General features: G+C 47.8%; 7 protein-coding genes across 7 annotated transcripts; 3 read left to right on the forward strand and 4 right to left on the reverse strand.

The window, feature by feature from the left end:
* Positions 1-2,971: 2,971 nt before the first annotated feature.
* On the reverse strand, positions 2,972-6,140 carry HD556DRAFT_1304863 (uncharacterized protein; the record flags this gene model as incomplete). Its single annotated transcript, XM_041299716.1, has 10 exons — positions 2,972-3,008; positions 3,104-4,154; positions 4,212-4,447; positions 4,499-4,917; positions 4,950-5,032; positions 5,114-5,235; positions 5,427-5,488; positions 5,550-5,595; positions 5,817-5,974; positions 6,027-6,140. 10 exons carry the CDS (start codon positions 6,138-6,140, stop codon positions 2,972-2,974), a joined length of 2,328 nt encoding a protein of 775 aa, XP_041164618.1.
* Positions 6,141-8,603: 2,463 nt separating this feature from the next.
* On the forward strand, positions 8,604-9,088 carry HD556DRAFT_1438876 (uncharacterized protein; the record flags this gene model as incomplete). The annotated part of the gene is made up of 2 exons (XM_041305890.1): positions 8,604-8,648; positions 8,705-9,088. The coding sequence occupies 2 exons, from the start codon at positions 8,604-8,606 to the stop codon at positions 9,086-9,088; spliced, it is 429 nt and encodes a 142-aa protein (XP_041164619.1).
* Positions 9,089-9,123: 35 nt separating this feature from the next.
* HD556DRAFT_1438877 (uncharacterized protein) lies at positions 9,124-9,926 on the reverse strand (the record flags this gene model as incomplete). The annotated part of the gene is made up of 3 exons (XM_041305891.1): positions 9,124-9,247; positions 9,302-9,833; positions 9,899-9,926. 3 exons carry the CDS (start codon positions 9,924-9,926, stop codon positions 9,124-9,126), a joined length of 684 nt encoding a protein of 227 aa, XP_041164620.1.
* Positions 9,927-10,272: 346 nt separating this feature from the next.
* HD556DRAFT_1304865 (uncharacterized protein) lies at positions 10,273-10,712 on the reverse strand (the record flags this gene model as incomplete). Its single annotated transcript, XM_041299717.1, has 2 exons — positions 10,273-10,410; positions 10,458-10,712. 2 exons carry the CDS (start codon positions 10,710-10,712, stop codon positions 10,273-10,275), a joined length of 393 nt encoding a protein of 130 aa, XP_041164621.1.
* Positions 10,713-10,882: 170 nt separating this feature from the next.
* Positions 10,883-14,416, forward strand: HD556DRAFT_1438879 (uncharacterized protein; the record flags this gene model as incomplete). Its single annotated transcript, XM_041305892.1, has 11 exons — positions 10,883-11,176; positions 11,235-11,447; positions 11,499-11,870; positions 11,930-12,123; positions 12,174-12,339; positions 12,400-12,548; positions 12,599-12,980; positions 13,040-13,220; positions 13,269-13,407; positions 13,460-14,124; positions 14,175-14,416. The coding sequence occupies 11 exons, from the start codon at positions 10,883-10,885 to the stop codon at positions 14,414-14,416; spliced, it is 2,997 nt and encodes a 998-aa protein (XP_041164622.1).
* A 945-nt stretch (positions 14,417-15,361) lies between these two features.
* HD556DRAFT_1438880 (uncharacterized protein) lies at positions 15,362-16,165 on the reverse strand (the record flags this gene model as incomplete). Its single annotated transcript, XM_041305893.1, has 3 exons — positions 15,362-15,565; positions 15,631-15,867; positions 15,920-16,165. The coding sequence occupies 3 exons, from the start codon at positions 16,163-16,165 to the stop codon at positions 15,362-15,364; spliced, it is 687 nt and encodes a 228-aa protein (XP_041164623.1).
* Positions 16,166-16,457: 292 nt separating this feature from the next.
* Positions 16,458-17,220, forward strand: HD556DRAFT_1430229 (uncharacterized protein; the record flags this gene model as incomplete). The annotated part of the gene is made up of 2 exons (XM_041304889.1): positions 16,458-17,068; positions 17,127-17,220. 2 exons carry the CDS (start codon positions 16,458-16,460, stop codon positions 17,218-17,220), a joined length of 705 nt encoding a protein of 234 aa, XP_041164624.1.
* Positions 17,221-18,183: the final 963 nt, after the last annotated feature.

An 18,183-nucleotide genomic window follows, 5' to 3' on the forward strand; every position in this document is an offset into this window, starting at 1 on the left:
GGTCCAGAAACCCTTTAGGGTCGAATAGCAGCTAGGTTCTGCAAGACCCAACATTGTTCAGACTCACTCTCTGAATTGTTGTACCTTCACCGCCTTTATTTTCATCTGTTCTAATCTCTGGGTTCATTTACTATTTTCCGATAGACTAGTGTTTGACTTTTCTATACGCTCCGTCCACAGCTTTGTATAGCTTCGGACTGCGCATCTCTGTTCTCCAATAAGCCCTCAGTAGTATATAAACCCTGTAGAATCTATGTACATCCTTAGTTCGAATATCATCTTAGACTCTGCTCATTCCCTCCTCCATCCGACTTGAGTTTCTCTCTTGTCGACCTCCGCTCGTCTTAGGATTGATTCCTATAGACTTGTCACCTCTGCCTCTACCTCTGGTAGTCCTCCGCTGTTTCCTTTCTAGTTCGGACTTCGTCCGGATTAGTCTTATCTCTTGTTCCCGAACGTCCGCCGGAATTCCCACGCATCGGACATCGGACTCCGGACATCGCCCGACGCCCTCCGGACATCGTCCAGTAACCTTCGGACATCGTTCGACAGCCCTCGGAAGTTAGGGGCATGTACTCGGGTAAGGGGCACAGCGCACGAGCTGAAGCCAAGCCCTTCGGATCTGACCTTTGAGCACGTTCTTAACACTTGCGCACCATCAGGCCCTCCTCTAACGAACCATTCGAAGACGTCTGTGAGCCAATTAATGGTGCCCTGCATCCCCACAACTGCCGCTGCCGGTGTGATCTTCGCAGCCTTGGCGGCACTGCTGATCTTGGTGATGCGGCTGTTCTGGGACACCACCGGCGTCCATGGTTTCTTGGATGGGGGGGATGACACCAATGTGGTAGAAGGAAGTTGCATGGACGACATGTGAGTGGAGGCGATTGACGTTGTCTCAACGTCCCCCATCACATCTGAATACGATCGCTTGCTGGCATTAGAGCCAGCAGCAGTAGAGGCAGACATAGCGGTGGAACACGCAGGAGTGGAGCTAGCGATGGAAGTAGTGGTGGGGGCAGTGCTTGATGAGCCAGCAACAGCACTTGATGGGCCAGCAGCAGCACTTGATGAGCCAGCAGCCTGTGGGGCAGTATCCGTGAGGTCGCTGTCAGGATTGGTGATGGAGGGAGCAGCGCCACCTGGACGGAAAACATGACGTCCTCTAGCGCCACCCAATGGAATAATGGTCTGCATTTTTTCGTAATGCTCCCATCCTTTGTTGCGGAATGGACGCATGAGATTGTTTGTCTAACAGGATGTTAATTCTCAAATAAATATAAAAATGAGGGGAAATACCTTGATATACAATGTCCATACAGTCGCAGCCGAAGGTCCTTCAATTCCACCTCCAGTCTCATTGTCCCAGTGGACCCCTGTCTGATTGCGATACTTCTCAATGGCATGAAAAGTGGTTTTGAGCTAGAGGACTCATCAGCTTAGATCAAATTGGATCAGATCAGACATACTGAAGTCCACTTGTTTCGAGTGGATTTAGCTGTCTTCAGTGGGCCTGCCCGAGTGGATTGAAGTGCCTCATGGTTGTTGATGTACTCTGCAGCAGAGCTAAGAACCTGTTGCTTGAAGTTGCCTGCCCCTTCAGCCTCTGAGCAATGATCATATAGATAGTCCACAAGGGCTGCGGTCTCAGCGTCATTCCACTGGGCAGGGGGGGCTTTGAACTGAGGGGGAGCATTAACTCCAGGTTGGGCCATGAGAAGAGTAGTGTATTGGGCACAGATCGCAGTGATCGCAACAGCACCAGCAAAAAGCCTCTTGCGCCGTTCTAGTGTAAGATGAGGGTAGACATCCATCGATAATATGTACAGTAAGGAGAGAAGCAAGGTTCAAGCTCTGACATCTCGGAATGATGCCGATGAACATTCTGCAAACATTGCCAAAGTGAATATTGGCCAATATCGAGTTTCCGAACTAGCTCTTATAGATACAGTCAGGAGCCTCATTTGTTCCTCTCTGTATTGTTGTTTCTACAGCGGTCATATGTGGTGGACCAACATGGCAAACGCTATAGGCATGGTGGTTGTGGTGTTATTGACAGATGTAACACATGCTGTTGAATTGATACCAGAATATGGTGAGAAGGTCAACAAGGACATTTCTGCGACGACGTGTTTGGAGTCCTATGACCGGTTTTTTCTGAATAACTTTGCAGATAAAGAAAGTTATCATACATTTAGTACAGAGTTCGCGTAGTATTGATTGTTAATAGTAGTAGTAGCGCAGATGAATGCATGCCAATCAGGCCATACTGTGATAATGATACATCAATGAATTACAAGTTGTGGAAAATGTGTGATACATATTTTACCATAATCCATAAGCACCTATAATCTGTAGGGCTGATATATCAGTGGAGGATCCTACCTGGAAGCCTGCTGTCAGCTGGATTGGTTCTTTGGACCTGGTTCCTTGCTTCTTGTCACCCATCAATCCTTCTTTCTGATTCGGTCCCTGGGGGTTTTGAGTGGGGCTGTCAAATAAGCTTACTAATCTGATCAACATCATCCGAAACAATGGCTCACCTAGACTTGACCTAGACCGTTTGCAATTTAGAAGTATCGAAGATTGGTCACATGATGCAAGCCACATCCGATTGGTCAAATTCTGAACATCAAAGTCACATCATCGAGTGACGTCATCACTTTTGCACTCGAATCCTGGACCGGTGGTGTGAAAGTTTCTCAATTAGGAAATTTTGGACTTGAAGAAATTTTGCTTGTCGACCTCGAGTGACGTCATCACTTTTCCTGCACCAATTAGGAATTTTTGGACTTAGTGAAATTTTGCTTGTCGTACACTCACAATGATCCCTTGTAATTAGTTAGTTCTTTGAAATTTTCCCCTTCGAGCGGGCATAGTATTAGCAGAGTCCTTCATTGTGTGTTGCGTTGAATAGCTATTTAATAAGGCATTGGCATGTTCAGAATTTCATGAGCCCCCACGAAGATCCTTACACCACCTCTGAGTCTCCAACCACGTCCCAAAAGCTGCAAGATAATGGATCGTGATTCACATATTATTGACTAAATACATGTAACAATGATATACGACCAAAATGAACCCAACCCAGACTGCTACTTACTGACGTGCGGACTTTCCTTTGCGTGAAGCCTGAGTTTGACTGATATTGTTGGCTGCTGCTGCACGTTTTGACTGGAACCACTGGCGTTTCCCACAACCTCCCTCCAACTCTGGGCCGTTTTCAATGGGTGGCAGTCTGCCATCTCCCTCGGTCACAGCATACTTTGTCTTTTGACGTTTTGACGGCCTATGTGGTTGTTCGAGAGGATTCGCAATGTTGGATGGCCCTTCAAGAGCTGTGGCCTGTTGAGCTTGGGTGGGAAGACATAAAGGAGTCTGCTGGGGGGGAACAACAGAGACTGATGCTGGGGAAAGAGCGGGAAGTGGTGCAGTCTGTTCAGGAACTGAAACTGACAGGGAAGGAACCAAAGGAAGGGCGGGAAATGGTGCAGTTTGTGCATGGACAGAAGCTGATGATGGAAGACGAGTGGCCCCCATTGAGACATCCTCATGGCCAGTGGTCATCCCATCCAGATTCTGGAATTGGTAGCAGATACGAGGAGGCGATGACAAACTATGGCGCAATGCAAGGTCTTGCTCAAGGTGTGGTTCCAAAGTTGGATCTTGAAGGAACTGGAGCAAGGATGGCGAAGCAGACATTGTATTGGGAGATTGAGGCGGCATGGGAAGTAAGGGTCGCATTAACTCCATGTCCTCATCTGTGTCAACCGGGTTGGGGGGAAAGTTGGAGAAGAAGTTGACGTCATACATAGAGTGATCGGGAGCCTCAGGCACCGCAGCCGGATGATTATCGTTAGGGTTGAACATAAAATTGTGGTTGAATAATGGTACTTGGCTGGCTGTATTGAGTGTAGGCACTGGTGTGAGCCCAGAAAAGACGGGTGGTATATCAGGAATAATAGCTGTAGGAGCATCTGATTGCGGAGCAGATAATGCAGTGGCAGATGGCCAGGAAAACATAGGTGATGTATCAGCGCCTATAGTTTCAGGATTAGTGCGTGATGGGGTCATAGCTGTGGTCCTTGGTGGCTCTGAAGAAGATGGAGTGGATGGTAGTGAACCTTGTGCCCTGGCAACCACCGCTGCTTTGGCTGGTAAATTCAAATATTAGAATTCAATACTACCTGAACCACTGAACCGAAACTCACGAAAAACGCGCTCTACAAATTGAGTATAAGGAACCATAACACCCTTTGTAAAGTCGGGATATGTTTGGCTGAACCGATTGCCAATTTTTGTTGTACCAACATGGAAGCTGCTAATGTCCAAAGCGCCTCCCATGGCAGGGTCCGGACCACCCATCAGAACAGTGAATACCCAATCCGTCATCTCATGTAGCTCTTCGAAGAACTGAGAGAGAATTAAAGCGATTTTGGATACATAGCTGCGTGATGTGTTAATAAATTGATATGCATAAGAAGACCATACAACTCACATGTCCTTGCTCACAGTGTCACTCTGTTCCTTTACCTCCTCTATTTCGGCACACTTTTTCTCCTTCATTGCCTCCACAGCTGCAAAAACTGCCGCTCTAACTTCCTCTGATTCTTCCTCGAAGGCTTTCTTAGTGCGTTGCATGATGAGATGGATAGATGATTTCCCGACTGGCTGAGAAGAGTGTTCTGCCATGACTCCATCCTTGACCTTAGCTGTGTAGTGAGTTTTCGAATACATCTCCCATGGCTTTAATACACGGGAGGTCTTTTTGCCAGATCCTTTCTTCAAGATGCGACCTAGCATCTTGTTGATAGCTCCAGTGTTCGCGGAGTTTGCAACTCGACCAGCCTTTGAACCACTGTAGTCATTACGAAATTTCTCTAACAAGCGCTTTATGGCATGTAAGTCTTGGATTGTCTAATGGAGGTAATGAGTGTTAATGAACGCACCTGTTTTCGTAAATTCCACGCTTCCGCTTCAATTATTGATTGTTCCGGGGTCAAAGGCTGATCAAGAGGAATGTCCTTGAAGACTTCAAGTCATTCTGGGAACATCTTAGACCATTCCTCATAGAATGGAGCCCATAATGGCTCATAGTTTCGGTCCGCTTTACACTGGAGAAATTGCTCCCGGTAGGTTTGCATGAATGCGAGCTGCTCAGCAGAATATTTGCTGCGTGGGGCCATCTTAATTATGTGGGTGGGGTTATGTCTGACAGTCCCGTCTGCGCGACAACTACATGAAAAGGGCAGTGAAAATTTCACCCTCAGTCACTATGTAAGTACTTCTGTCTTGCTTCAAGTTCTGTGCAATGTTAATTTTGGATATTGGGTGACAGAAATAGATATATTGCGTGCGCAGTGCTGACTCTAATGCGACTCTGGGTACATAAGTTTTGCGGAGGCATCTTCTTGGACTCATGGGACCTATTGTGCGTGTTTGCCACCATGGAATACGTCGATACGACGATACCACTCTCTCTAGCGAACTACACGTAAGTCATTATCATCAGATTCCAAGGAAAGGCACAAATCATAGCCAAGACTCACTCTCTCTATCTGGTCTGCTGTAAAAACGGCGATTTGGCGAGACACGCTGAAAGAAAAAGATTTCATGAGAAGGTTTCTAGGCACAGCATCAGTGCTATCAGACATACGAAGAAGTGCACAGTACTAGACACGATTTTCAATCGTGCAGGCAGCTGTAATGCCGACGAGGATTTTTCCCGCCCCGCATGGAAGAACAACAATTCCAGAATGTGCGCAGCTAAGTCCACAGGTCAGAAGGTACCTAGACAACTAAGAATCGCAACATACCCATTTCCGAACATCTTGCTCAAGCTCGTCTCTTGATATGGGCGAATGACGGTCGCCGGTTTAAGGTCAATGTCCAGATTCGCATTGACTGTGTCATTCCTGAAGTCATACTCCTCAAGCATTGGATATTCCAACTCATTCCACCGCTTCTTGACGTCCTGAAAGAATCCGTGAGAGATCCACAAGAAGCTATCTTTTCTAGACACTGACGTCAATTTTTGCATCATCAATCTCGAATGCATGAGCATTGTCGTCGTCTTCGTCAATTTCATCTAAGGCGAGAGCGATGAGAAAGACCAGCGGCAGAGCGTACAAGCTCACCATAGTCAACGCCAACAATTGAGGTGAAAAGGTCAGTGTCCGCGGCTCCTCCGGATATGGATGCTCCGGTTGCCCAGAACTAAACAAACATTCTGGGCCAATCACACCTGTTCGTCAGAGTGAATTGATCGTGCTTCTTTTCTTCATACAGTTAGGCTAGAATATCTTGCATGGCATCGCTCTCGCGTAGCTTTTTGGGAGTGATATAGCAAATGTCGGGTTTTTGCTAGCTTCGAAGGTGACGCATGACGTCCCAAGAGTCGTCTACGGTCCTTAGGGAAGACATGCAGTCAACATTAACGTGCTTCTCTCACAAAGATGCCACTTGATCGGTGATGAGTGGTTGAGCAGTCACCACTAATGCCTTCCTGTAGCTCATGGGGTTAGACAGGGTGGGGGTAGAGTAGAGTAGAGTATAGGACTTGAAGTATACAAAGTGTCGGTGTTAAGGTTGTACTCTCGTAGGGTCGGATCCGAAGGACTTCGGCCTCAGCTCGTACACTGTGCCCCTTTCCCAAGTACTGTCCCTTATTTCAGAGACTAACGATAATGTGTCCGAAGGTCCAGACGAGTCTCGTAGTTATATCCGGTGTAGAAACAACAATACTGAGAGGAACAAAACAAAGATGGCTCCAAACTGATATATTTGTGTTGTGGTCTTTGCACTGCCTAGTCTGCTATACTTGCCTGACAAGTGCGTTCGACCCAGGGGTCTGCGGTCTGGGAATAGTCTTGGGGGTAAGTGAGTGATGTGGGGTCAATAGTCCGAGCGCGGGAAACAATGTCCAAAGGTATAATTACGATGTCCGACGCAAAAGCGTCGGGTCCGATGTTTTCGGGGTTTCGGGATATCGGGTTCGGGTTCGGGATGTTGGAAATTAATAGTAACACTATAGCGAGCGTCGGAAGAGCGAGCGGTGTGCGCGATAATAACAATGACTGATATGGATAATGAAAGAGCGATGATATTCGCAATATCAACTAAGAACTACGAAATATCGGGTTTGACCACTAAGCGTCAGGGGACTGCTCCCCTCTACTTGGATAATGAATAATGCTCGAGGTCAGTCCAATATATATGTAAGTACGTAGAAATGCGGAACCCGTAGGCGAAAGTAGCGGCAGAGTATTTCGGATCCAAAGTACATGTAAATAAACATGAGGCGCTGCGGACTATGGGAAAACATGTAATAGCGCTGGCTACGACGTGAGCAATGTGCAAAATAATGAACTACACACCTAGTGGGGCTAGCAAGACAGGACGGGACACGGATAGGACAAGTGCGCGGGAAAACATCGGGTCCGATGCGGCCTAAACGTCGGGTTGGCGGGTTAGCGTCGGATAACATCGGGAAGTGATTAGCATGTGACGGGTATTTGACGTGTACTGTAAAATAGCTCGATACGAGCCCAGGGCCAGCTCGTGTCCTACACCGGATGACTTCCGGATATCGGAAACGCGTATAAGACTAATCCGGACGGATCCGGACTAGAAACAAACAGAGTATAGACTATCCGAAGATAGAGGCGGAGACGTAGACTATCGGAATCGATCCGAAGTCTCAGAGATTGACAAGAGTTGTTTAGACTCAAGTCCGGAGGACAGAAAGAGGACAAACTAAGATGATATTCGAACTGAGGTACTACAGGAAATATACATGGGTTTATATACTAAGAGGATAATGGAAGGATCAATAAGCAAAGGTCTGAGGCTATGTATGAAGCATATGCAAAGCTTATCAAACGCGAGTCGGAAATGAAGCATAGGATAATGGATCAGTAATCATACCGGTAATAAGTATAACCGAGACACCGGGAAGAGGAAATACCGAATAGGCTGTGTTTAACATTATATGAACAGGAAATGAATTAAGAAGCTTATCGGATATCGGATCGGACGCGGATCTATGCATCGGGCCGGACCGGATCTAAGGGTCCGAAGTCCGGAAGAGAAGTGTGAATATATGGGATATGACAGTCGGGGTATTAACTCTCGGGGTACTAGACTAGTAAACGCACCCCAGATGATGGATGCAGTTGCGGGCTGTCATAGCGTGAGTAGTAGTAAGTACAAGCTGTAACGTGGGACTTGAAGAAATTTTTGAAAAACTCACTTCGCTCCAAGCACAACCTAAACAGACGTCGAAAGGTTGAATTTGCGAGGCTGGTCAGATGTGGAATAACAAGTATTTGAAGACAATAAACGGGAGTCAGAAAAGACGTGCTGAATAACTGTCCCGAAGTCTAAACTGTGTTGTGAAGCATTGACGTATAACTGTCCCAAAGTGGCTGCAACTTAGTCTTGCACTTATGGGACGGAAATGCAAGTCTTCCTTAGAGTGTCAGAATGCACGCAAACAATCAAAAGACCTGCATTATTTTCGGTGAGTATCTATTGTTATCAACACTATTTGCCTTTTTGCTCTTCGTGCATTAACATGTAGTAGTCATGTAGGACAAGAACATATGAAATCTCGACAGAGATGGCGAAAGAATCGGGGTGCTAACAAGGTATGTGTGCTTAAATTATCACCACTTGACTGTCCTTATGCTACTTTACTTCACAGGCTACATTAAACGCCTACGAGAATCTAGATTCATTGTGGGCTAGTACATACACCGGCTGCCGTACCAATGCAGGATATCAAGACCACGTTATTGCTATCCTCCAGGAGGTGGATATCATAGGGTGGGATGATGTTAGACCTGGTTGTGAAAAAGAGTTGTTGGAAGCACGAGTGTTAGCCAGGGATGCCGAGGCACTTGTGCAATCTGTCACTAATCTTGAGGGTCCATACTCAGATCGGCTCAAAACTGATTGTGCTCAAATTCTTTTCAGAATGCAGCTATGGGTTGCGGCAGAAGAACAGATAATTGCATTGATGGACCAAGGGCCGGAGGTACTCAATCAAGCTCTCTTCGAGGACAAGCTTGTCTGGCAGTGTTCGTAGTTGCTATGCTAGATAGATACACATCAGACAATATATCATACCCTCACAGCAGCACCAGCGTTAATCGCAGCGATGACAATCTCGATTCCCATGTCCACAGTCTTTGCCTTTGCGTAGAGAGCACCACTAACACCGGTGACCCAGGGACCGACACTGCTCCTGTCGGCGGTCAAATTAGAGAAGTCAGGAAGATGGGACAACAGAGAAGCTTACCATTCAGAGAACACTCCAATCCTGCAGCCCCTGGTGATATAGTAGACGGTTATGCCATCTGGAGGAGCGATTGGGACATTGAAGTACACTCCCTTGTATACATTGAGGATACTGCCAAAGGCAAGAGCGGCATCTGCATTAGCATAGCCATCTGTTTCATCTATAATAGTGATAATGTTGGTGGGGGCAATGCTAGTGTTGATGCCGGCAGTCAGGCTGGTGGTGGTGGTGATGGCGGTGCTGGTGTTGATGCCGGCAGTCAGGCTGGTGGTGGTGATGGCGGCAGCAGGCTCTTCGTCATCATGAGCCTCCTCATCACTGCTGATGGAAGACTTGGACTCGGGCTCGGCCTGCGAATCTGTTGAAGCAACAAGGTTGTCGGAGAGAAGGCGGGAGATGGAGGACTCGGACTTGGGCTTGGCCTGCAAATCTGTTGAAGCAGCACCAAAGTTGTCAGAGAGAAGGCTGGAAGCCAGTTTTGCGCGGTCGGCGGAGGAGAGTTGAAGTGCTGATAGCAGCATGGCAACAGCCGCTAAATTGAACCTGGTCAGTATGGTAGGACGAACACAACATGGAGACCAGACTCGTTAGACATACCAACTGTGTCACTGGTTATAGCGGACATAATTAATGCTTGAAGCGGTCGGTACTGGTGTATGAGTGTCTCAGAGTGGTCAGTACTGGTGTATGAGTGTAAGAGATGCAGGAATTGAAAAACTGCCCTTTTATCCATACAGGCATCTGCGGACTAGAGAATCTTGGAGCTGACGCTCAAGTCTTGATAATAATGAGAAATTCGGCCAAGTTGCTAGTTACTTAGTAAAGGCATTCAGAATCATTGAATGCATTCTCTGATATGACAAACAAAAACAAGCAAGCACAAACTCTTCTCTTCCAACTTTGATTTGCGCTGATTTGCCAACTGTCTTCACATGGCTGACAGCCTTACATTTATAGGTGAGTACTCCGTATTATACCCCCCAGTATGTCCAATCCGATGCACGTCCCACTCCCCAGTACGTCCAATAGTCAGCGGGCTCTACACCGGTCTCTCGGAGCTCACGCTTGACGATACGTCGCATTTCCCACAAGAAGAAACACTTGATTTCCTGTCATCGCGTGTCAGCAAGTGGAGAGCCCGAGCCCGAGCACATACTACACAACGTTTTTCCAGTGCCCAGCACAGTTGCACAGCCATTGAATATGTGATCGGGACGTCTTGTTCCTCATCAAAACCTGGCCAGAGGAACTCCCGCAACGGCCACATCTCATCATACTCCTCGTGTAGAACATCAATAAATAGGTCTGTTTCCACAAACCCTGGCTTAAGTTTCCTGAATTCAGGAATTTTGGTACACAGGAATTCGGCCTGTTGTTTGTCCATCTGGACACAGTGGATTATGTTAGACATGATGTCTACAGCGGGACAAGGCTACACATACCCTGCGGTCTTAGATTTGAGAGCGGGTGTGAGTTTCAGTTGTTAGTCAGAGTTGTGCGTTCAGAACCTTATGTATATATTTCCAGAGGGATCCGCATTGTAATAACCATTCTCATGAGGCGCCTTTCCGTGCATCCGACATGACACGAGCTACCAAAAAGCTTCAGGTGCATTTTGAGTGTTTTGTCCAGCAGCCCTCAGCCACACCTCCTCAACGTGTTCGCGAATACACACTGACAACCAGGCGCACTACATTGCAAATGGCATATATACCACGACATAATGAGGCCCCTCTGGAAGGGGAGATCGATGAATTGTCAGCACCCAAGACTCAGTGGCCGGTTTACGACTTCTTCAATGAAGTCCCTCTGGATACGGACACAGATGCCATCGCATATGACCTTCCACCTGCAAAGCACAGACGGACTGCAGCAGTAAGCAGTGATCCAGTCAAAATTGAGTATTTGATCTGATAAGAATTGGATCGCACAGGATAATCCTCTCCTTGCTTGGATACCTGAACGCCAAACATTTCTTGATGAAACTATTTTTTTGGAAGGGCGTGGACACGAAGCTATTTGCTCACTCTGTCACTGCGGCAATTCCGATAAAAATTACCGGTGCAAGGATTGTTTCGGACCTGGGATGTTCTGTCGTGCCTGTATTGTCCAACAACACGCATGCCTGCCATTGCATAGAATCGAAGTAAGCTTAATTTTGTGTCAGTGAAGTGTCTCTTATCTAGCCTGAATGCAGGAGTGGACTGGGAGTTTTTTCCGGCGCACAACTCTCAAGTCTCTGGGTATGCGAGTCCAGCTGGGTCACAATCCTGGTCATCGGTGCCATAATCCACGTCCCTCGTCTGGAAACAACTTTGTCGTCATCGACGTCAGTGGTATTCAAGAGATTGCACTGGATTTTTGCGGCTGTGAGAGTGCACAGATTCGCTTCAAGCAGCTGCTACGAGTACGCTGGTACCCCGCAACCACAACCGACCCACAGACAGCTGCTACATTTAATGTACTTGAGCATTACCACCTCCTCTCCTTTGAATCCAAGGTGTCGGCATACGAATTCTACCACAGTCTAGCCAGGCGCAGTGATAACACTGGACTTTCCCCTATCAAAGTAAGTTCCAATATGATTTTGGTTCGTAAATCTTACTGACAAATAATTGTCTTATGCAGGATCGGTACTCAGCTTTCATGCGCATGGTGCGTGAATGGCGGCACCTACGGCAACTGAGGTGCAGTGGCAGAGGGCATGACCCCACTGGCGCCAATGGGACTAATAGTGGGGAGCTTGCTGTTCTCTGTCTGGCTTGCCCACATCCTGGGAAGAACCTGCCTGATGGATGGGAGAGTGCACCTCCATCAATACGGTGCGAATTTTGTTCAACTTTGGTTGTAGTATACTCATCCTTCACTGCAGGTGGCTGTATGCACTATTTATCGCAATAGATGTGAATTTCTGCCTCAAACGCAAAGCGGTCTCTTCAGATAAAGTTGATCCAGGTTTGAACACTGGGTGGGCATACTTTGTGGAGGAAACAAAGTACAAGAAGTATCTATCTGCGCGGGCAGGCGAGAAACAAGAGGTATGTGTATTTTGTGTCTACTTGTAACGTCTGATAATGTCTGACACGAATCTTTCCTAGCGTAGCACCTGTGTTAGCCACAACGCAGTCAACATGGCCGACACAAAATCAGCACGTGACCTAGCAGCAACGGGTGTAGGTACTGTTGACTGCACACGCCACGAATTCAAGTTGCCGACTGGGGTAGGAGATCTTCAAAAGGGTGAAAAGTAAGTTATGCTTGAATTCGTTTGGCCTGTTAATTGATGATGAACTGGAGGTACCTTAATATGGACTACTTCATGTTTTCAGCCCTGATTGGGTTTACGGCCACAATGCTCAACATCTCATATGACATCGCATGCCAGTGGTCAAAGAAACTTTGGACCAGGATGGACTCCATGCCGGCTCATTTGCATGTGCCGCATGATGCAATGCAGATTTGTTACTTCATTCCCAAGTTCCATATCGGAGCTCACATTGCTGCCTGCCAGACTACGTTCTCGTGGAATCTAGCCAGGTTTGTAGGTAGGACTGATGGAGAGGCACCCGAACGCGGGTGGGCAAATATCAATCGGGTGGCCTCAAGCACGAAAGAGATGGGACCAGGGAGCCGATGTGATACACTAGATGACCATTTTGGCGACTGGAACTGGAAGAAAGTCACAATGTTCGGTGAGTTTTTTTTTGCTCCAACATCATTTGAAGCTCCTTGCTGAAGTGTTGTCGGACCTTGAAACGCAAGATGGAGGATGCAGTAAAGTGGAAGCGGGAACACTGTGCTGCCTTGGATGAGCTGGAGGGAACCATTCAGCCTGTGCTACTGGATGAGTGGAGACTAGAAGTCGAGGCATGGGAGGAGGACAATACCAAACCAAACCCTTTCGACAGCAGAGTCGCTTGTGAGTCATCTCTTGTTTCCTCTGCAGCTTTGGCTGATCACTGCTCAGCTATTACCCAGGCAGCAGTGCGTGCTCAGCTCATGGAATTGGAAGCGCAGGAATTGGAGGCTGGGAATGATTGTTCACTCCATGCGGACGTCTCACCCAGCATACTTATAAGTAGTGGGATTGAATTGGAGGATCAGCAGTGCGTTAAATTATTATTGTCATCATCTTTTTTGTTCTGACGCCAATAACAGACAGCGGCTGAAATATGATATCGCCAATGTCTCACTTCATCCTACAGACAAGCAGCGAGAGGCTATCACCAACAGGACTAACGCACTACAAAGATGGATAGACTCGTGGATCAGCATTCAAGAACTTTACATGCCCATAGTTTCAGCACTCCGTTCGTCGGTCAACTCTAACGCTAGTGCTACGGACGCTGTCCTCAAGCCCCAACACTGTCATCTGTATCTTCCATCTTCAATCGACACCCATTTACATTGTGACCAGCGGCTCCTCCAGCATGAATGGGAGCTCCGGCACACCCAGGCCCACGATGCCCTCAATGAACTCCGTTCCCACCTCCGTCTGCGCTCCCACATGTATAAATTCAAGGACAAGAACCTACGTGGCCAAGCGGCATCCACTCATGCTCAGAATCTGATCGCACGTGTTGAAGCGAAGAAAGACGCAGGAGTTGAAAAATACAGGCGTGCACGTCAGGCACTGGAGTCACTGAGTGGTCGTTTGGATAAGGTGGGCTGGGAAGTATCTTTACGATCTCTCAGAAGCGAAGATGTGAGACCTATGGGTGATTTTGTGGGTGGGCACACTCAAGGAACAGGAACAATATCATGGATTTGGCTAGCTACCGGTGTTGATACTGGTCGCTCTGAAAATGACCGTGTTCAAGATTGTAAGTTTCTCAAGCTTGCAAGAAGGATATGTAACTGATTGCACTTCTAGGCGTCCGCATCGAGTGGTGTAAAGCTCGTGCACGTGCTGCACGATGGTCTGGGGAAGTGCAGCTACTGCTCGAAGAAATGAGGCGCATGCTGGTTTTTTTGCAGTGGCAGGCCGACTGGTGGTGCGAGCGTGCCAACCTACGTGTACTGGAGAAGCCCTCTGACCAGGAGGGCCTGCAAGCATATGCACATCGTCAGGCTGCACTACGTTGTGCGATGCGTGGCTCATTCCAAGCATTGTGAAGTGCTGTGCCTCAACCCGCGGAATCTACCCTTATCCCCGAGCTCTCTACACCTTCAATTGACTGCCCCCCTGACTTGCATGATGAGCCTCCATATGATGAAGACTGTGTGTAGCGCTACATTTGTGTACTATATGTTGTAACGCGTCCAGGTACTCAATAGAACTTCTTTGTGATTGTTACATCTGCATGTCAGATCCGATCTAAGATCTCCAATCGAATGAAATAGAACGCGAACATACGGAAACAGGAACGGAACATACAGGAACAGACTCGGAACCTGAATGTATAGCGCAAGGGAGGACTGGTAGGGACTATGATCTATAGTAAGATGATACATCACACCACCTGATGTATTATGGTTGAAAATGTATCACAGATTTACCATAACTATGGGGAGTGATATATCATCACCACAGGGACAGGTGTGCCAATCGATTGCTGTGATTCTGAACTTTCTGAATGGCCCAATGATTATTACAAATGACCCTACTCGGTGTTTGGAAATGCAATTCCCGAACCCTAGACTAGTATTTCAACTCAATCTCAATATAATATCATATAATGCAATACATACACCCGTTTAAAAATTATAACACTATTAATATCGAGTATTTACAATGTACCAAGGGGGCAGCAGACATAAAGTTTCTGACACGGACTCACAAAAGTTGAGTGGCCAGGACCCCGAAAACGAGTCGAATACTATACCATACTGTACAATACTCGACCGCTGAAATTTCACCAAGTCCCACACACCACGTATACGTATACATAGTGAATTGTAAGTAAGTAATAACTTCAAAACACAGTTTGATGGCAAGGCAAATAGTGTGATATTAAATCGTGCATCGTGCATTTACATATAACTATTATGATTGGTCTAGTAAGGTGATAGTAGAAAGTAGCTTTGATGTACCGTATGTGCATGAATCAATTTTAAAATTTAAGCCTTCTTCGAGCGCTTGGAACCAGCGTTACCTTGAAGTGTCTGTCGTTTGCGCGTCACTGACGAGTTTTGACTACTACTAGCACTCCCTGTAGCAGTTGCATTCGAGTCGTCCTGAGGATGAACTTCAGACCCAGCATTGTCAATCAAATCTGGTGGTATCCCGAGGCACTCCTTCTCAAGGCGCGAGATTTCGATTTCCTTTGCAAATCCAGCAGGAAGGGAGTACGAAGCATCATGAGAACTGGTGATGTGTTGGTGCCAACTTGGTGGACATTGTATTTCCAGAAGACAGCACGGTCACCCGATGATGTTGGGCATAGTTCATAGCGAATTGATGCATTTGTTGATGGGGATGCCTTTGAGCTGTTTACAGCTGCGCTGAGACTGAACACTATTGCCTGGGGACACGAGGATTGTGGCTGAAATGTTCGTTTTTGCTTGACGAGTTTTACCGGATGGCCTGACTGTCCGCAAAATCCACATGGGTCAATCACATAGACCTGATTTATCACTTTAGCAAGATTACAGTCAAAGAAAAAAAAGCTGACGCACAGGTGTCCTTACATCATCGTCCTCATAATCCAGCATATAAAGAATTTCAGCAGGTGCGGGTGCTGGATTGTAATGAGCAAGAGTGGTTCCATCCTCGGGGGTAGGCCCGGAGTTGGAATCAGAGCTAGGCTCGAAGTCAAGGTCGGAGAAGCTGTCCAGCTGCCAGGTGCTGTGTAGCACATTATTATGCAATGAATTGTAGTGAAATGATGAACTAGATGGCCATGCGGTGGGCTGGGACAACATGTCTGACAAACGTCGCACTTACCAGACCACCAAATGCAGTAATTCCCTCCCTAGACCTTTGATGTAAAAATTGCATCACCTCCTGCAGCCACTTCCTCATGGACAAGTATTCCTCATGCTGGTGGGCTAGGCCGGCCGAGGCACGAGGCAGGCCTAGAATTTAGTCTAAGTGCGGAATAAGCGAGGTGGCGCAGCACCTCTTGGTTCTGCCCACCACATAGCTTAGCCACTTTTCGTCGGAATCTCGCTACTCTAGCTTCATCTTTTGCCTTCAAGACCGTTTAGTACCGTAATGCTAGTAGAAGATCCCAACTTGGCAATAAGGCCGGACTTCGCATCACAAGAACACGAAGCTTCACGGCATCAATTGGTCGAAGAAGGTCTCTCGAACGAGAACGCTGCACGAACCTTAGCAGCCTTATGGACCTTAGCTAACAATGCTGAGAAAGACCGGTGGGCGCTTAAGCAGCGACGGTTGCTAGAGGCGAGGCAAAGAGAAGAGGAGGAAGAGGAAGAACGTCAGCAACAACGCAAGGAAGAGGAAGAGACCGCTCGCCTGGAGGAACGGAAGAAGAACAAAACTAAGTACGCGCCCATAGTGCGCGGAAAGGTACCTTCCGACCCCACCATTCTCCCAGCGCAATATGCCATAAGGAAAATGAAGTCCGGAGACTACTGCGAACTCCATTATTTCACCAACCGCGGTCTCGAGGATGCGAAACTATCCAACCTAATAGCGGAACCAGAAGCCATGGTAATGCTGCCAGCAGCGGATGGTCTGCACTCTTGGATCCCTGCAGCGGCAGTAAAGGACCCGAAAGCTGCGCCAGTGGTGAAGGACGAAAACTTGTCCTGGGAGGAATTCAACGAGGCCGCTCCTCGCATGATCACAATGATGAAATTGTACGACTGGCCTAACGATCGGACGGACATGCACATACAATTTTGGTCTGCTTTACAGACGCATCGTTGGCGACACTCACCAGATCAGCTCAAACAACGAGCGCTGCTACTGTATCAATCCCAGCAACGAAGGCGCTGGCATCAGACAATAGGAACAGCGCAAGGATGGAGCCTCGAAGACCTCAACCAAGACTTGATCTTCGAAGCAAGGGAAGAATTGTTCAACGAAAAGAGAGAGAAGGAGACTGCGGCCGCTATTCAGGTCAGTAAATATCGCGTGGACGCATGATCATTCCTAATGAAAGTTTGTCTCTTAAAATTCTTTCGCATATTAACAACCGCAACTCGTTTTCATTTGCGCAACATGTTGTTCCTGTCGGCCAATCATGGTTGACAACATTGGCTCGTACGCCATCATGTGCTCCCCTGGCCATCGCGTGCCCTTTTTCTACCCCGGCCATCACGTGCCCTTTTTCTACCCTGGCCATCGCGTGCCTTTTTAAACTCTGGCCATCGCGTGCCTCTCGTCTCCCTGGCCATCGCGTGCCCTGTATTCCCCTGGCCATCGCGTGCCTTTACCCCCTGGCCATCATGCGCCCGTTTTACCCTGGCCATCATGCGCCTTCTTACCCCTCGGCCATCATGTGCCCATTTTGGCTTGAATCCACACACTTGGATCGCCAATCCCTCTCATACGGCGCTACAGCAAGCAGCAGCAGCGTTCGTAGCAGCCCAACCCCAGTACCTTGCAGCTTCACAGAAGCGTCCGCACACTCCAGCAGAGGACCACTTGTCCAGCAACAAGAAGGTACGAACTGTCCGTCCCATTGTTGGTACAGGCCCATTACCTTGCTGCGCAGTCTGCCTGGGAAGGCACCCGCACCGCACCATCGAGTGTTTGGCCAAGCAAACATGGGACAAGAAGTTCGATACCTTCGCGGAGCGCATCCGCAAAGGCCTTTGGGCCAAGGACGGGAAACAATTATGTACGGCCTGGCAGAGAGAGGAGGGATGCACAACCCCAAAACACGATGCGCGCCACGTCTGCTCAGGGTGTGGAGCCGCCACGCACGGAGCCCAAAGATGCCCTAGAGCGCAGAAGGCTGATGCCACTG

This window comes from Suillus plorans, assembly GCF_016647745.1.
Source record: "Suillus plorans strain S12 chromosome Unknown HD556scaffold_8, whole genome shotgun sequence".
In the NCBI taxonomy this organism is placed as follows: Eukaryota; Fungi; Basidiomycota; class Agaricomycetes; order Boletales; family Suillaceae; genus Suillus; species Suillus plorans.